Source organism: Cebus imitator, unplaced genomic scaffold (genome assembly GCF_001604975.1).
Source record: "Cebus imitator isolate Cc_AM_T3 unplaced genomic scaffold, Cebus_imitator-1.0 Scaffold161, whole genome shotgun sequence".
Taxonomy (NCBI): Eukaryota; Metazoa; Chordata; class Mammalia; order Primates; family Cebidae; genus Cebus; species Cebus imitator.
Window position 1 is genome coordinate 3454948 of NW_016107476.1, and position 19774 is coordinate 3474721.

At 31.4% G+C, this 19774-nt stretch overlaps 1 protein-coding gene across 1 annotated transcript in view; it reads right to left on the reverse strand.

Annotated features, from left to right (window-relative positions):
- The window catches only part of LOC108314792 (cilia- and flagella-associated protein 47), a 161682-nt gene that overhangs the window by 115854 nt on the left and 26054 nt on the right, over positions 1–19774 (reverse strand). The window contains exons 5-8 of the mRNA XM_037743965.1: positions 19316–19454; positions 7139–7233; positions 2586–2745; positions 503–698 (exon numbers count right to left, since the gene is read on the reverse strand). Of these exons, the coding sequence (XP_037599893.1) occupies positions 503–698; positions 2586–2745; positions 7139–7233; positions 19316–19454 (590 nt within the window). The remainder of the gene's footprint in view (positions 1–502; positions 699–2585; positions 2746–7138; positions 7234–19315; positions 19455–19774) is intronic.

Here is a 19774-nt window from a genome sequence, read left to right on the forward strand (position 1 = left end):
GCCAGGCGCGATCTCAGCTCACTGCAACCTCCGTCTCCTGGGTCCAAGCAATTCCCCTGCCTCGGCCTCCCAAGTAGCTAAAACTACAGGCACACCACCACACGCAACTAATTTTTTGTATTTTAGTAGAGACGGGGTTTCACCGTGGTCAGGATCGTCTCAATCACCTGACCTCATGATCTGCCCACCTCGGCCTCCCAAAGTGCTGAGATTACAGATGTGAGCCATCGTGCCTGACCTATATTGAATTTTCAAGCTTGCTTATTACACCATGAAGAGAGACACAGCAAAGAAAAAAATATATATATATATGTGTGTATATATATATATACAGGAAAATTCAATGACTGTGAGATAATTAGAGGGTTTTTTTGTTAAATATTTTAATAGTTCTTTCCAACTATAGAAATAGGTCAGACATTATTTATAACTCTTATATAACAGAGACACAAACAAAAAAAGCATATAAAGAAGATGTGGTAAATTCACATTAAGTATTTACCTGAAATAATTTTGAGGTAAAATTTTGACATCCATCACAGTTGTTATATTCAAAGGAACAGGAGTGAAAAATATAAATGGAGGGTCAAACAATAACTTTGGTGATTTTACTTCTCCAGTAAGAGATAATATTCTATAGCAAACTGGAATATCATTTAAAAGCATAGGAATAGCTGCTGTATATTTTCCAGGATGTTCTAATGAAAAACAAATTTTAAGGGTATTTAAAATTAGTTAAAACACACAAAAACATTTACATAGCCGAAACATTACTAAATTTCAAAATGTACCATGATGTTACAACTATTTAATGGTGCAGAATAAATTACCCAGAAATTAGATTTAGCTTGCTGGAGAACGTAGGACATGTAATGAGGTGCTGTTGAAAGAAAAGTATTTTCAAATACAGCTTGACTAGAAATGGAGAAATTAGCCAAGCATGGTAGTGCGCACCTCTAGTCCCAGCTACTTGGGAGGCTGAGGCAAAAGAATCGTTTAAACCCAGGAAGCAGAGGTTGCAGTGGGCTGAGATCATGCCATTGCACTCTAACCTGGGTGACAGGGCAAGACTCTGTCTCCAACAACAACAACAACAAAACAGTAAGATTGGGAGCCTAATAAAGGAAACCATAGATTTGACTGCTATGGCCCAGTCCCATATTGAATGAAAAGTCAAATGAAAATGTTTCTTATTTCCTTCTAGATTGACCAGTCCAGTCCATTTTATCTGAGTATAAATGTTGACAGGGACATAAAGGAGAAGTTCTGAACAGAAATACGGATGGTAGGTTTAACTGGAATAGCCTTTGTGCTATTTCTTTCAAACCAGAATATGGTAGAAACAGAGAAGAAACTAGAGAGCTACATAATGAAACTTAATTATTTTTACAAAACAAATCTCAGAAAGCAAAGAAAAGTTGATAATTTATATCATATTTTCAAAAATTTAAAAAGAGGTAATAAAAAGTTTGAACATTTTTAAACCTACTAATCATAATATGCTATGAGATGTTTCTCACACACAAAACTAAAATGATTATACAATGCCATGCTAATAGATATAGTAGAATATCAAGTTATTGCAGCACAGTGCTAATAGAATATTATTGAGAGACAGAACATACTGCTCAATGAACTCTCTAATAAGCTTAAAAGCTATAATAGATTCTTACCCTGCCTGAATTTCTACTGATAACTGAGCCAGTTGTGGGTATTTTATCTAGATTACCACATATGTAAAACAGTGTCCTCAGAATTTGGGTATTTTATAAGTCTAATAAAATGAAAAACAGATTGCATTGTACTATAGTGACTGAATGTGATAAGCAGAATTTTGAGAATGTTCCTCAAAAAATTAAAAATAGAACTATCATATGATCCAGTAATTTCAAAGGAAATAAAATCAGAATCTCCGATATCTGTACACCCATGTTTATTGCAGCATTATTTAAAATAGCCAAATTATGGAAGTGTCCATTGATGGATGAGTAGATAAATAAATTGTGATGTGTGTATACACAATAGAATGCTATTCATTCATACAAAGGAAGAAAATCCTGCCCTTAGCAAAAAAAAAAAAAAAAAGGTTGAACCTAGAGGACATTATTATAAATAAAATAAGCCAGACACAGAAAGACAATTACTGTATAATCTCACCCATGAGGAATCTAAAAGTTCAAACTCATGAAAGCAGAGTGCAGGATATTGTCTTCTAGGGGCTTGGGAGTGGGGGAAATGGGGAGATGTTGATCAAAGGGCACAAACTTTCAGTTATAAGATGAACAAGTTTCTGGGGATCTAATATACAACATGGGTGATGATGGATATGTTAAGTAATTTGATTGTGGCAGTCATTACACAATGTATACAAAAATCAAATCCTCACATTGAACACCTTGAATATATACCAACTTTGTCAATTAAATAATGTAACATTCAAAAATGAGATCAATAAAATTGCATTATTTATAATTATTCAAATTAAAAGGAAAAATAATCTAAATTTCTGACTACATAATAAAACAATCTCATATATGAAGGATAAATTGAAAGTATAACCACAAATATAGGAGAAAAGATCTTACTTGGACAGAAATTTATGGAAACATTGTACTTTTCTTGCGGTTGTAGAAGCCCCTTTAATGCACTGCAGTTGAATGTGCCATCTTTGAAAAGGTTGCCAGTATTATTAATATCCAAAGTCCATGTCACATGGCGTTCGGTAATATTATGTAAAACAAGATTCTGCTCACACACACAAAAAGATTTTTAAAAATGTCAAAAATTATAGCAGGTAATATAAAATTTAATTGTATTACATCTCAATTTGATGAGCCTATATATAAATTCAAATGATTAATCATAGATAAAATGCTTCAAAATGATATTAGAGAAACAAAGAGGTTTTTAATCCGATGGAAATGTTTTCTATGGCAATGAAGGGGTAGATACACTATTCCATGCATTTTTCAAAACCCAAAACTTTTGTATACTAAAAAGGGCGAACTTAAATGTATGTAAATCAAAAACAATCAACCCAGCTGTAATACAATGCATCACAGTCTGTAATCCATCTTGGAATGTTGATGCACTGTATTACAAATGTGTGAAATAACCTCACTGAATGTAGTTGGGGTAGGGAGAAATTGACCTTAGTAATAACCTCACTGAATGTAGTTAGGGGTGGGGAGAAACTGACCTTAATAACTTTGAAAAACTATGTTTTTAGCTGAAAGCTACAAGGCTAAAGACTATAAGAATTGTGTATGAATAATGTACTCTAGGTGATAAACGTGTCAGCAATTTTAATAGGCTACACGTTAGAAATTCTGAAACTTCTTTACTTGAAATTAGGATTAAAAAATCAGTAAATAAAAAGTAAAAAATAAGAAGCAGATTTCTCATTGTCAGAGAAATAAGTCAAAAATGAATAAGAGAGAAAGATGGGAATCGACACTGTGGTGCTAGATTAGAGATATCAATCTGAACTGGTGTTAGATGGATATATGGATAGATAGAGAGACACATATATAGATAATTATAGGTATACGTGTGTATGTAGGGATTAACCTATATACACACATTTCCTATTTGTTGAAAGGGCCTAGAACCTGTGACACTGCAGTAGCAACTTGTATACACGATACTTAGATCTTGGTTTCTAAATTCTACAATAAAAAGTACTAGGGGATTTTGGAGAAATGTTGATCTTAGAACTGGAGCAAGTAAAATAAAAGATGAGCCTGGAACATTTGATAATGCCAGTAAATAAGAAAATACTTAAAAATCACAAGGATGGGAGCCTGTCAAAGGACCAGTGTAAACGAGCTTATAATGGCCAAAGCAGAAACACTTTTAGCAACAAAATAAATAGTGTTAAATTATAACTGAAAGTATAAAAACAAATATATGTGTGTTTATACTGATATATTATGTAATAACATAAATACATAGTGGAAATAATCTTTTTTAAAGAAAATTTCTGAGTAATATATGTAAATATTCCCCTCCAGAAAGTAGAGCTTAACCTTCTACCACTTGATTGTAGGCTGAAATTGATCACACACTTCCAAAGAATAGAGTATGGAAAGTGAAAAATAGTAACTCCACAGTGGAGAAACCTAGCAGATATCACCAGTAATTAGTCATTTTCATATCATGTATTCTTTTATCACAAATTATTTCACCTCGGTAACATTGTTCTTCAAAACCCATGGAAAATAAAAACTCAGTCTAGTCAGGTGAAAAACACCAGACAATCTCAAATTAAAAGACATTTTCAAAAAATGCTAGACAAATACTCTTTAAAAGCATCAGGTCATTAAAAAATAAACAAGATTGCAATCCTATCACAGGTTGGATAAGACTAAATGCAATGTACTATCCTGGCTGGACCCTGGGATGGTAAATGGACATTAGTGAAAAACCATTTAATTCTGAATAGAGTCTATTGTTTAGTTAATAATAAGCCAACATTAATTTCTCATTTAAAAAAAAAAAAACCTCTATGGTTGTGTAAGGTGACATTAGGTAATGTTGGGTGAAAGCTATCAGAAATTCTCTGCACTATCTTTGAAACATTTTAGTAAATCTGAACATTATGGGCCTGACTTGCAGGCAGACTCATCTTTCTAATGTTAACTGCTATTAAAATAAAACTATCAACCAGGTTTGTTCATCAACTTTACTCTTCAAATATTTGAAGAGTACAGAAGGAGCCATACAATTATCACCACAACAAAATATATACTTCATTTCTCTCTAAAGCATGATTGATTTAAAATACATAAGATAAACAATGAGTCCAATTTATTCCCAAGCCTTGAATTACCTAAGCATCTATTTAGCTCTAATATTGGTATATCCTAACTATAAAAAGGCAATTTAGACATTCTAAAGAAAACAACATGTTTTAATACAGAAAATGAGCACATAATCATACCAGCCATTTTAAGCTAATTTTTGTCATTTTAAAATGAGGAAAAGTTATTACACTGCCAAAATACTGTCTACCTTCTATAGCTTATAATTCTGAGAATGGAACTGATACAGTTACCTACAGAGAAACGTTGGTTAATTTGTTCAGTATGTTTAGTGTTATTTTTTTCTTTAAATTTTTGTCAAAATGATATATGTATGCAGCTTACACAAAAAGTTCAAAATAACTTGATTTAAAGCAGTTGTCCCACTAAACTCCTCCTCATCAAAAGTTCTGCTTCCCAGAAGCAACCAATTTTAGCCAATTATGATTCAAATTTTTATCTAGAATAGCTTTAATCTAAATGTGATGCCAATATGGCTTATGTTAGTTTTTTATTGCTGCCATAACAGATTACCACAAACATAGGGACTTAAGAAAACACAAATTTATTATTATGTATCACAGTTCTATAGATTAAAGGTTCAACACAAATATCATTTGGCTAAGGTCAACATGTTAGCAGGAAGTGCGTTCCTTTCTGAAGGTTCTAGGAAAGAGCCCTTTCATTGCCTGTTCTAGTTTCTAGAGGCCAGGCGCATTCCTCAGTCGGTGGCCTTCTTCCTCTATGTTGTACACTGCATTACTCTGACCCTTCTGTTGTCACATCTCCCTCTGAGCACAGTTAGAAAAGGTTCTCTGCTTTTAACCACTCATTAGATTGGGGTCACCTAGATAATTCAGGAAAATCTCCCCTTCTCTGAGTCCCTCACCATAATTACATCAGCAAAGTATCTTTTGTGATATAAGGTCATGTATTCACAAATTTTAGAGATGAATACTTAAGTATCTTTGGAGCCATTATCTGCCTGCTGCATGGCTATTTTATGGTTTATCAGCTTTAGACATTGTCTTTTGACTGCCTACTAGGAAAGGTGAAGATTCAGCTCATTGGCACTACCTATACTCCTTGCTCCACTTCCCATTTTTGGATATTTATTCTTTTTTAATTCTTACATTAGTCAGTTGGTAAGTTTAAGCAAAATATATATACCTCTTGCTTTTTTTCCTCTCTCTTTCTACTTTAGACAACACCCTTTAATTACCCACTATGTAAAATGAGTTTTATTTTTTTTCCAACATCCTTAACCCTTCTGTCAACTTAACCTTCCATAAACATATTGAGTCTTCTCTGTATCATATATCTTATATATTATGACTGCAAATATCATTCACTGGAAGTTTAAGTAGAAGATCAGAGTCACATTTCTTTTTCTCCATGGGGCCAATGTACCACTTTTCCCTCAAAAGAGAGAATGCTATTGGTGTCTAGATCTTCTTTTCTTACATGGATTGAATAAAATTTCAATGATACAAAATAATCTCACATTTATGAAGGGATAGTTTTTTATCTGAAATCCATTAAATTCAGTTAATTGAAGTTGCCTTTCTAGCCCCACATATAAGGTCTTTTGTATCCTTGAAGTTCTATTCGAAGTAGAAATTTTCTTGACTTTTCATACTCTAAACAGTAACATTTTAATTTCAGTAGATCCTTTATTGATCTCTAACTATAATTTTGTATAGTACTCTGCTATTTTTTATGAATGCAATGCTAAATATTCTCTCCACATAAATTTTCTTGAATGATATAAAGATTCAAAATTGGTTACAGGTATAACAATATATAAGACAAAAAGGGGCAGTGCAAATATAAAATTCTATAATGTGTCCTGAGCTGCTTTTTTTATGCATGTCTCTCTGTTTTCCTCTCTAATTAGAAGAGAGGCAGAGATATCCTTTAAGAAAAAAATAGTAACTTAATATAGAAACTACTTTATTACATACTTGGATATTTTTCAGATTTATTATTGCCTCCCACTACATTTTTGTTTATCTATGGAATATATTTCATATTAATTTAAATCATAGTTTCCATTTGTATAAGGAGAATAGGATAAATTATATTAAAATTATTTTAATATTTTTATTATATGCATATATGTATTTATAAATAGCTGTATATATATTTGTATACTTTGAAAATTACTCCTGAGAAATTTTATATGTAAGTTTTCTAAAAATGCCAATATTCTTCCTCCAAATAGAATAAATGATTGGGGAGAAATTAATCATAGGGAATGGTTCATATCACTCATGCTTATGAATAATCAAATTAATCATGAAGAGTCGTAAACCGTATCGCTTCTTTATACATACCCGAGTTTTTGTGATGTTTTTATTAAGATTCATCTCATGTAAAGGGATTTCCAATACAAGCTTAGTACTAGATAATTTCAATGGTGACTGTAATGCTGTAAGAGGAACATAAATATACTGATAAAGTGTCAACAGATATAAGCTCATAGGTACTTCTTAGTATACTTTAAAATATTAAACAATAATAAAATAAGACTTGTTTCTATATATTTTTATATTCCCAACCAGAAAATAAAATAACATTTAAAAACATTTCTATAATATCTTGATGTATCAAATTAACAAAGTTCCATTTTGTGGAGTTTTTTAATGGTAATGAATTATAAGCAAAATAGGAAACTTATCCTTGAGATAATAAAAAAAGATGATACTAAGCTAAGAAAAAAGTAAACAGAGCTAAAATGATCTCCACACTAGAGTTTGAACAACACAGAAGTAAACAGAAATACACAAGAAAAATTTACTGGAATAGAGAAAATATATAGCTGGCATAGCATGTAACATTTCCTAGATAAAACAAGAAAACTCTGGGAGTAAATGACTATTCCATGGAAGATTAATAAAAGGGGTATCTGTAAAACTACTCATTGCATTAGACAAGATGTTATAATCTACTGGAAAAAAACCTATACTTCTTGAAACTTACCTCTAAAACATTCATAATTCTTAATGAAAGCTAAAGGGTATCACAAGCTTTTGAAAAAATAAGGAAATATAATAAAAAACATTTTCTGATCCTAAAAATGTATCTATCTTACATGTGTTTTTATTATGCCACTGGAATTAATGGATGATTTGACAGGAGGTCAGAACATATGGGATAGGAGAAAGTTGTAGATAGTGTTAATCATTGTGCTACTCCCAAAACCAAACCCTAAAAGAGACAATGTTACAGCAGATATATAAAAAGTGGCACATGTAATATTGCCTTCGCATTTACAACCTGACAACTAGGAATAACCAGGGAAAATATGTTGACTATATCTTTAAAAACAAAGCATTGTATTGGCATATTACTTGATCATTTAGAGAGCCTTATTTCATTTAAACAAATAAGTTATACTCTACCCATCACAAATTTTTGTAGAATCATTTTCTAAAGAAACAAACCACCTAAGATTAAAGATCACAGACTAACATAGCAGACACACCTTCTAAAATTAAAACATTCATTAATATCCTGATTGCCAGAAAATGATATAATATTTAACGATAAAGCCAGCTTTTTGAGAGGCATTAATAAACATGAGTGAACAGGCAAGGGTGAATATATATTAAAGAACTATTCAAAATAAAAGAGAGAGACATGAAGGAATAAATAATTCAGTGAAAATGTAGTCAACAGAAAAAAGTCAATGAAATCATGTTATAATAAGAAATTAAAGGTATTATTTTCCAATAATAACAGGCTATAAACAAATAAATAATTAATAAACACTAAGAATTCTCAGTAGTTTAAAACTGTCAAAATAATATTTTAAGATTCAGAAAAGTCAAGTAAGAAAAATATCCTGGGAAATACAATAAAAAGATGAGAAAAATGGCAATAAGAGAGACTGCCTAAGATAATATATAAATAAATATATATATATATGCATGTGTATAGATATATATGACATAATCCATAAAGTATAAAATCCAACCTATAGTAATCTGAGAATATAGAAAACGATGATAGAAAATTTTCAAGGAAATAATTTATGAATGTTTTATAGAACTAAATGACATGAGTTCCCCATTTGAAAGACCACAAAAATGTAACACAACGGTAAAGATCAAAACCTGTGGGATACGGCAAAAGCAGTGCTGAGAGGGAAGTTTGCAGCATTAAGTGACTACATTAAAAAAGAAGAAAAATTCACAAATTAACAATCTAATGTCACGCCATAAAGAACCAGGAAAGCAAGAAAAAAAAAGCAAAGCCAAAATTAGCAGAAAAAAAGAAATAAGAATCAGAGCAGAGCTAAATGAAATAGAGACCAAGAAACAACACAAATGAGTAACAAAAAGAAAAGCTGGTTCTCAGAAAGTGTTTAAAAAATGTACAAGCTATTATACTAGCTAGACAAAGAAGAGAGAAGATTCAAATAGACACAATCAGAAATGAAAACAGACAACTAATATGACAGAAATGCAGAAGATCACCAAAGACTGTTATGAACAACTATACACTCACAAATAAGAAAATCTAGAGGAAATAGACAAATTTCTGGAAACATACAACCTCCTAATATTGAACCAGGAAGAAATAAAACTCCTGAATCGACCAACAATAAGTAATGAGATTGAATCAGTAATTTAAAAAATCTACCACCCAAAAGAGCCCAGGACCAGAGAATTCATAGCTGAATTCTACCAAACATGCAAAGAATTGTACCAATCCTCCCAAAACTATTTCCTGTAAGAACTGGAACAAGACAAGAATGGCAACTTTCACACTCTTGCTCCATGTAATACTGGAGTCCTCACCAGAGCAATGAAGCAAGAGAAATAAACAAATAAATGGCATCCAAACTGAATAAGAGGGAGTCAAACTATCCCTGCTCACTGATATAATCTTACATCTGATAATTTGTAAAGACTCTATCAAAAAACTCTGAGATTTCATAAATGAATTCAGTAAAGATTCAGCACACAAAATTAACATATGGAAATCAGTAATGTTTCTATATACAAACAATAATCTAGCTGAGGATAAAATCATGACAGCAATCTCATTTACAATAGCTTAAAAAAATAAATAAAATACTAACCAAGGAAATGAAAGATTTATATAAAGAGAACTACAAAACACTGATGAAGGAAATCATAGATGACACAACTAATGGCAAAATAGTTAATGCTCATGGATTAGAAGAATCGATATCATTAAATGGTCATACTGCCCAAAGCAATCTAGAGATTCAACATAATTTCTATCAAAGTAGCAATGTCATTTTTCACAGCATTAGAAAAAACAATCCTAAAATTCATATCAGAATAATGAAACTGGACCCATACCTCTCACTATATACAAATATTAATTAACAATGGATTAAAAACCTAAATATAAAACTGTAAACTATAAGGATCCTACTAGAAAACACAGAAAAATCTCTTCTGGACACTGATCTTGGCAAAGAATTCATGACCACGTCCTCTAAAGCAAAAACAACAACAACAACAAAATGGACAAATGGGACTTATTTAAACTACAAAGCCTCTGCATAGCAAAATAAACAATAAAAAGAGTAAATAGACAATATACAAAATGGGAGAAAATATTTGCAAACTATGTATCTGACAAAGGACTAATATCCAGAATCTATAAGGAACTTAAATCAAGAAAAAAAGAATACCTCATTAAAAATTGGGCAAAGGACATGAACAGAAACTTCTCAAAAGAAACAAACATGCAGCCAACAAACATGAAAAACATTTCAACATCACTAATAATCAGCAAAGTGCAAATTAAAACCACAATGAGATACTATCTTACATGAGTCAGAAAGGCTATTATTAAAAACCAAAAAACAACAGATGTTAGTGAGGCTGTGGAAAAAAGGAAAACCTTATATGCTTTTAGTGGAAATATAAATTAGTACAACATTTATGGAAATAGTGTGGAGATTTCCAGAAGAACTAAAAATTGCACTACCATTTGATCTAGCTATCCAATTACTGGGCATAAACCCAAAAAGAACGAAATCATGGAATCAGAAAGATACCTGCACTCATATGTTTATTGCAGCACTATGCACAATAGCAGAGATATGGAATAAACCTAAGTGTCCATCAGCAGAATATTGGATAAAGAAAATGTGATACACACTCACACGTGCACACACACACACACACACATGCACACCATGGAATAGTACTTAGCCATAACAAGAATGAAATCATGTATTTTGAAGCAACATGGATGTAAGTGGAAGCAGTTATCCTCAATGCAATAACTCAGAAACAGAGAGTCAAATACTGCATGTTCTTACTTATAAGTGAGAGGTAAAAAATGGATACACATGGACATACCCCATGGAGTAATAGACATTGAAGACTACAAAAGGTGGGATGGTGTGAGACGGCGAGGGTTGAAACCTTACCTATTGGCTATAATGCTCACTATTTGGATGATGGATACCCTTAAAGCCCAGACTTCACTACTATGCAATATATGCATGTAAGAAATCTGCATTTGTTCCCTCTAAATATATATTAATGTATATACAACATATACAATCATATATATACATATATACTAAAAGAGATTCACATGAAAGTCATCAGTATAAAATAATGGAGTACCAAGAGAAAAAAGAAGTTTCTAAAAGCTTCAAAAAGGAAACACTGACTAGCATATAATGGATGTAGAAGAAAAATAGCAGATTTCTAAATACAACAAGAGAAGACAGAAGGTAATGATCAGAGTTTCAAAATTTGGAAGAAAAATTATTCCAATATTAAATTCTATCTTTATCAAATTATGAGATCATTCAAATGTGGAAGGAAAAATGATACATCAGACATTAAAATTTTCCAAAAAATTAACTTCCTTGGAGTTCATGATGAACTTGATCACATTTGTTGTTAACATTGAAATGGTATTCACCAGTTGACTTATAAGAAGAAGGCTTTTGACATACCTGCCTAGCTAGCTTATCAAAACTACATTAAAATTATTAATTTATGGAGCATGGTTGGCAAAGAATAGAAATTTATCATATAGGCATTTCATATCTATGTAACTATTAAGAGTACAAAAATAAGGACCATCAAACAAAAATGTCATTCTTTGGGAACAAGGTTTATATAAATGTCATTCAAAACAATCTTTGTTAGGAAGCCCCAGAAAAATATAATGTACCAAAACTATGAAGCAAATCAAAAATAGGATTTAAAAAACAGGAAATCTAAGAATCTAAAAGAGTTTCCATAAATACAGTAAAGACAAATCTCACACAAAAGTTCTGCATCTTGCAAAGAAAGCAGTGATCTAGCTCATACTGCAACAAGAGTTTGATGTGCTCCAGAGCAATGTATCAAGAAAATAAATAGAAATGGTATATTATCTGACAGGTTAGCATATGTGGAAAACTGTCCTGACAAGCATATTACAGAGCTTTGTCAAACTGGAGAATTTAGTAAAATATTCAAAGACAATCAAGCAATTATCATCTCCAAGAAAAAAAATGGAAAGGAAATAAAATAACCATGCATAATATACTACTTGGCTTGGCAATGAACAGTATACTGTTATAATAATTAAAACTCTGAATAAAATTTTAATTGAAATTTAAAGTATGATTATACTAGCAAAATGGAGAAGTGGGTTAAAGTTGCAGGTGAGGAAAAATGCTTGTCACTAAATAGTGTATTCATTAAATAAATTATGAGGAAAATTGCTGCCTCTGTGGTATAGGATAAACTGTAAGAAGAAGAAGAATAGATTGCAATTCTGGGTTATAACCCTTGTTTGCCCCATTTTAATTTTAATATGAATACAGGGAATTTTGAAATAAAGAGATAGCAGTCTTGAGAATCATTCTCTTTTATTCAGGTAATGGCCAAGGGAATGATGGACTTGATCAGACTTTTTTGTTAACATTGAAATGGTGTTAACCAGTAGACTTATAAGAAAAAGGCCTTTGACATATCTGTCTAGATAGCCTATCAAAAATACATAGAATTTAAGAATTTATGGAGCATGGCTGGCAAAGAGTGGAAATTTATCATATAGGCGTTTCATATCTATGTAACTATTAAGAGTACAAAATTAAGGAGCATAAAACAAAAATGGCATTCTTTGGGAACAAGGTTTATATAAATGTCATACAAAATGACCTAATAAACAGCATGAGGACTAATGTTAATTATATTATGTACTGGAAATTTCCTAAGAGAGCAGATTTTAAGTAATTTTGCCACCAAAAAAACGTAACTGTGTGGGATGATGGAGATGATGGATATGTTAATTTGATTGACTATAGAAATCATTTCCTATGTATACGTATATCAAAACACCATGTTGTACATCTTAAATATACACAATAAAAATTTTAAAATTTTATCTGTTAATTCAAAACTAAAAGGAATCCCAGGGAGGAAGAAAAGAACAATTTGGAGGTATGTATGACAGATCCCATGTTGTCAGATGAAGAAGTAATGCTACGTCGTTGCCTAATTTTTCTTGTATCATTTGAATCATTAGTGAACTTTGGTTTTGGTTAAGTTACATAATACAAGTACATTTGATTTTACATCTCTAATCTTTGTGGAAGTACAAAAATATCTGCTAATGCATTACATATATATTTTGTGGAAGTAAAAAATATCTAATAAAGCATTACATATTTACCAATCCTCTAGTTGAAGAAGACATTCTAAATTTTCAAGCAATGCTCGATGCCTTGGACAAGAGAGATTTTCCATAAAGGTAACAAAGAGATCTATCGGAAAATGAGTAACACTAAAGGCAAATAACAAATCTTGGAAAACATTCACATTAAATATAAATACAATATAAAGAGCTTACCCAAATCTATCAGACAAATATGAAAACTTAAAAAGCAAAGGTACTTCACTTACCAGTGAAGTATATGCACAGACAAGTTACATAAAAATATATAATTAAAAGCAAAGATAGGAAATTTTTATCCTCATGAGCAATCAAACTGAAAATTGAAATAATGTGTTTTTAATCACATAGAAAGATAAATTATTTTCTGTCTTTCTTTTTTTTTCTATAGACAGCATCTTACTTTGTTACCCAGGGTAGAGTGCAGTGGCAGGATCATTGCTCACTACTACAGTCAAGGGATACTCATGCCCCAGCCTCCTGAGTAGCTGGGTCTACAGAAGTGCATCACCACATTCACATACGTTTTTTTTTTTTTAATTTAGAGACAGGGTTTCACTACGCTACCCAGGTTGGTCTCGAATTTCTAACTTCAATGGACCCTCTAGCCTCAGCCTCCCAAAGTACTAGGATTATAGGTGTGAATCAAAATTGCCAGACAAGTTATCCAATTTCTTTAGGTCAACATTAATAAGAGTTTACACCAGGCAGGAAGTAAAATCATACAACCCTTTAGAAATGTTCTATGGCAAAATTCATCAAGAACGTTTAACATGTATGTGCTTTAGAAATAATAAAATCCATTTTGAGAATCTCTCCAAAAAATTCTAAGAAAAAAGTATTATACAAAAAATTTTTGCTATCACAATATTTATATTAACAAGAAGGTAAAAGGAAGAAACAACCTAAATGCTTATATTCATGTTTAGGTCACCTAGAAGAGACACTTACAGGATGAATTTTTTTGCAATAGCTATCAGGGTTAATTTAAATAATTAATAAGGAACTACAATATCCAAGTAAAACTTTCTATTAAGATTAAACAGAGAGAGAACGGGTGCAGCAAAATGTTTAAACAGAATACTCCACCAATTGTCCTCCCTGCAAGGTCACCATTTAAACAAGTATCTACACAAAAAAAAGCAACTAAATAAGAATCGAAAATCAAGTGAGCACTAACAGTACCTGGTTTCAACTTCATAACCCTGAAAGAGGCACTGAAGAAGTAGGTAAAACAGTCATGAATCACTGACATGACCCGTTCCATATACCCCAGCAGTGGCAGTATGGTACTGCCTCGTTAGAGCAGCAAGTGAAACTAAACCAAACACAGCTGACATCTACTCATGGAGAGAGTGTTTAAACCAGCCCAGACAGATGTGAGTCACTGATCCCGGTAGTCTTGAGTTCCCACAAGCCTCACCACCTCAAAAAAGTTCTGTGGAACCCTAGATAAAATTGAAAGTCAGTCTAGCCCATAGGGACTGCAATTCCTAGGTGAGTCCTGGTGGCTGAACTGGGCCCAGAGTCAGTGTTCTGGGGAGGCACCTGACCTAATAAGTCACCAGCTGGGGGAGCTAAGTGAGTGCTGGCATCACACAGCCTCTAATTCGAGGCTGCAGAGATCTCCCAAACAGAAAATCTAAAAAGAAATAAGATCAGAGCGGAAATTTGAAAAACAATGGAATGAAGAGAGAACGGAAGATCAATTAAACAAAAAGTTGTTTTTTTAAAGAGTTAAACAAAATTGACAAACCTTTAGCCAGACTAACTAAAAAAAAAAGAGAGAAAATCCAAATAAATAAAATTAGAAATGAAAAAGGACACATTACAACTAATATTGCAGAAATTCAAAGGATCATAAGTGGCTACTATGAAAAACTAAATAAAAAAAAAAAAAAAAAAAAAAAAAAAAAACTTTAACTTTAACAAAAAAAAAAAAAAAAAAGAGAGAGAGAGAGACGATCCAAATAAATAAAATCAGAGATTTTAAAAAAGACTTATTAAAAATGATACTGCAGAAATTCAAAGGGTCATGAGTACTACTATGAGCAACTATATATCAATAAATTGGAAAATCTAGGGGAAGTTGATAAATTCCTATACACATACAATGAACCAAGATTGAACCAGGGGGAAATTTCAAACCTGAACAGACAAATAACAAGTAATGAGATTCACGACATAATAAAAAGTCTCTTAGTAAAGAAAACCTGGTATCATCAGTGTTGTATTTTACCAAACATTTAAAGAAGAACTAACACCAATCCCCCTCAAACTATTCTTAAAAATAGAAGACAATGGAATACTTCCAAGTTCATTCTATGAGGCCAGTATTCCTCTGATATCAAAACCAGACAATGACACATCAAAAAAAATAGAACAGGCCAATATCACTGATATTGATATTGAATATTGATGTAAAAATCCTCATCAAAATACTAGCAAGTCAAATTCAGCAATACATTAAAATGATCATTCATTATGATCAAGTGGGATTTATCCCTGGGATGCAAGGATGAGGATGAGACAATATATGTACATCAATCAATCTGATATATCATATCAAAAGAATGAAAGACAAAAACCATGTGATCATTTCCATTAATGCTGAAAGAACATTTGATAAAATTCAACATCTTTTCACGATAAAAGCCCTCAAAAAACAAGGGGATAGAGGGAGGATACCTCAACATAATAAAAGTCATATTTGACAGACCCACAGCTAGTATCAAACTGAAAGTCTTCCTCTAAGATATGAAATATGACAAGGATGCTCACTTTCTCCACTCTTATTCAACATAGTATTGGAAATTCTCGCCAGAGTAATCAAACAAGAGAAAGAAATAAAGGCATACAAATCGGAAAGGAAGAAGTAAAATTAACTTTGTTTGCAGTGCAATATTACCTTTTATTTGGAAAAACCTAAAGACTACACCAAAAAATACTGTAAATGACTAATTCAGTAGAGTTACAAGATACAAAATGAACAGAAAAACCAGTAGATTTCTATATGCCAACAGCGAACAATATGCAAAAGCAATTTTAAAAGTAATTCCATTTGTAATGGTCATAAATAAAATTAAATACCTAGAAATTAATCAAAGAAGTGAAAGATCACTACAATGAAAATTATAAAACACTAATGAAAGAAATTGAAGAGGGTGCCAAAAAATGTGATGATATTTCATGTTCTCGGTTTGGAAGAATCACTATTGTAAAATTATCCATATTACCCAAAGCAATCTACAGATTCAATGTAATCCCCATCAAAATACCAATGACATTCCTCACAGAAATTGAAAAAACAATCCTAAAATTTACATGGAACCGCAAAAGATCCAGAATAACCAAAACTATCTTAGGCAAAAGTTCAAAACTAGAGGTATAATATTACCTGACTTGAAATGATACTACCCAGCTATAATAATCAAAACAGCATGATACTGTCAGAAAAAAGACACAGAGATAAATGGAATGAAATAGACAGATCAGAAACAAATCCACACACTTACTGTGAACTCATTTTCAACAAAAAAGTCAAGAAAACACAATGGGGAAAAGACTCTCTTCAGTAAGTGGTACAGGAAAACTGGGTATCCATATTCAGAAGAATGAAACTAGACTACCATCTCTCACCAAATACAAAAGTTAAATCAAAATTAATTAAAGGCTTAAATCCAAGACCTCAAACTATGAAACTTCTACAAGGAAACATTTGTGGAAACTCTCCAGGACATTGGTCCAGGCAAAAATTTCTTGATTAATAACTCATAAGCACAGGCAACCAAAGCAAAAATGGACAAATGATATCACATCAAGTTGAAAAGCTTCTGCACAGCAAAGTAAACAATCCAAAAAGTGAAGAGACAATATCCAAATGGGATAAAATATTTGCAAACTACCCATCTGACAAGGGTGTATCTGTACCACATGTTCTTTATCCAGTAATCTGTTGAAGGAACCTTAGGCTGCTTCCTAATCTGACTGTGATGAACAGTGCTGCAACAAACATGGGAGTGCAGACATCTCTTTGATATACTGATTTCCTTTGTCTTGGGTATGTGCCCAGCAGTGGGATTGCTGGATCATATGCTAGCTTTATCTTTACTTGTTTGAAGAAACTTCAAACTTCAAATGGGTTAATAACCAGAATATGTAAGAACCTTAAACAACTCTATGAGAAAAAATCTAATAATCCAATTTAAAATTGAGCAAAAGAATAGACATTTCTCAGAAGAAAACATACAAATGGCAAACAGACATATGAAAATTTGCCCAATATCATTGATCATCAGTGAAATGCAAATCAAAACTACATGAGAGATTATCTCACCCCAGTTAAGGTGGCTTTTACCTAAAAGACAGGCAATAACAAATGCTGGCAATAACAAATAGAGAAAAGGGAACTCTTGTACACTGTTGGTTGATGGGAATATAAATTAGTAGAACCACTATGGAGAAAAGTTTGAAGATGAAGGGGAGGATAAGGGTATAGTTAATGGGTTCAAAAGCATAATTAGTAAGAATAAGACTTAGTATTAGCTAGCACAACAGGGTGACTACAGTGAATAATAATTTAATTGTACACTTAAAAATAACTAAGAGTATCGCTGAATTGTTTGTAATACAAAGAATAAATGTTTGATAGGATAGATACCCCATATTCCATGATGTGATTATTACCCGTTGCATGCCAGTATCAAAACATCTCATGTGCCCCATAAAAATATACACCTATGTACTCCCAAAAATTAAAAATTAAAAAATAAAATGAAACAGAGCTAGTTTCAACTTAGCATAAGCAGTAAGATCACAAGCATATTTAACAATAAATTAACAAAAGCAATGTACAGAGCAAAAAAAGATAACAAAATATTAAGAACTTCAAATATTTGAATTTCAGATATTTTTGTTTCTACATTTTCCAATTTTCTTTAACAATGCTTCTTAATTTTTAATTTTCAAACAAGTAAATGTTTTGAAAGCTTATCTACCTAATTCAAGAAGGAATATTAGATTATAATTACATTCAAAAAGAAATTCTTAAGACAAAGAAAAACTTTAACTTCATTGAGCCTCCATATCAGCTTTGGAATTCCTAATTCTGGATTTTAAATCAGAGTGAACTATTTTTTATCACGTTCATGCTATTTTAGTGAGACCTCTCTTACTAGTTGCCAAATGCAATTATTAACTGATAGGATACTACCTACTATTTTATAATAAATGACAATTTAACTTAATATGAGAACTATAAAAACAAAAATAGACTTCTTTTCATGAAAAATACACACATATGATTGAAAGCAAGGCCAACTTGAAAAATGTAATTTGCAGAGTACATCACTTTTTATTTTTTAATATTTGAAGAAAATGAGTAGATAAATATTCAGCAAAACTTTCAAATTTGTAAAACACTTCTTCTTTTCAGGTACTTAGTCTTTTAGTAATCCAACCCTTTGGAATAGAGATATGTTCTTGAACATAATTCTTGTTTTATTTTATATCAAATGTATTTTGTAGTATTACAATAATTTATATTTTTGCCTTAGTTATTTAAAAATTTGCCACACAATAAACTACTAAATTGGCCTGATTTTAATTCTATTCTCATATTTTAGCAAGTTACTTACCAGAGAGTGTATCTGTGCTGCTTATGAACATTCAAATCTCATAGGCACAATTTAAGTGACACACAAAGGAATCCTATCCACATTTTGTTTTCTAATATTTCTATTTATGAAAAATAAATATCATATTCTTTTTAAAAATCTTTTAGACATGTAAGTGTAAATCTTTGGCCTACCAACACCAATTGAATATTTTATATTACATACCAATAGCTTGAACACAACATGGTCGGATAAGTGGTACTGTTATTGGATCCGAAGGGGCACTAGATAAATATTTAGTGTAGAGCTTTGAAGACTGAAAGAAATTAATCCGAACTTGAATGGCAAATTCAACTACTGCCACCTGATAGAAAAAAATACATTATACTTGTTAATTTTTGCTTTGAGAAATATAGGACACTATTTATTTAGCCAAACGACAGTTTTTAAAAGCACTTTTAAAAAATAAAATTATCTTGTGACATTACATTTTTTAAAACAAGATGATTCATTTTTAATTAATTCAAAAATGATTCTAAAAAATACAAATAAATTTTGAATAATTCTTATTCATTCAAAATGAACCAGATTTTAAATATAAAATCCAAAGCAGTAAATATTTAGGAAGAAATTATAGAAAAAAAAATCCTTGTAATCCTTGGGAAAGTGAAGATTCCTAAATGT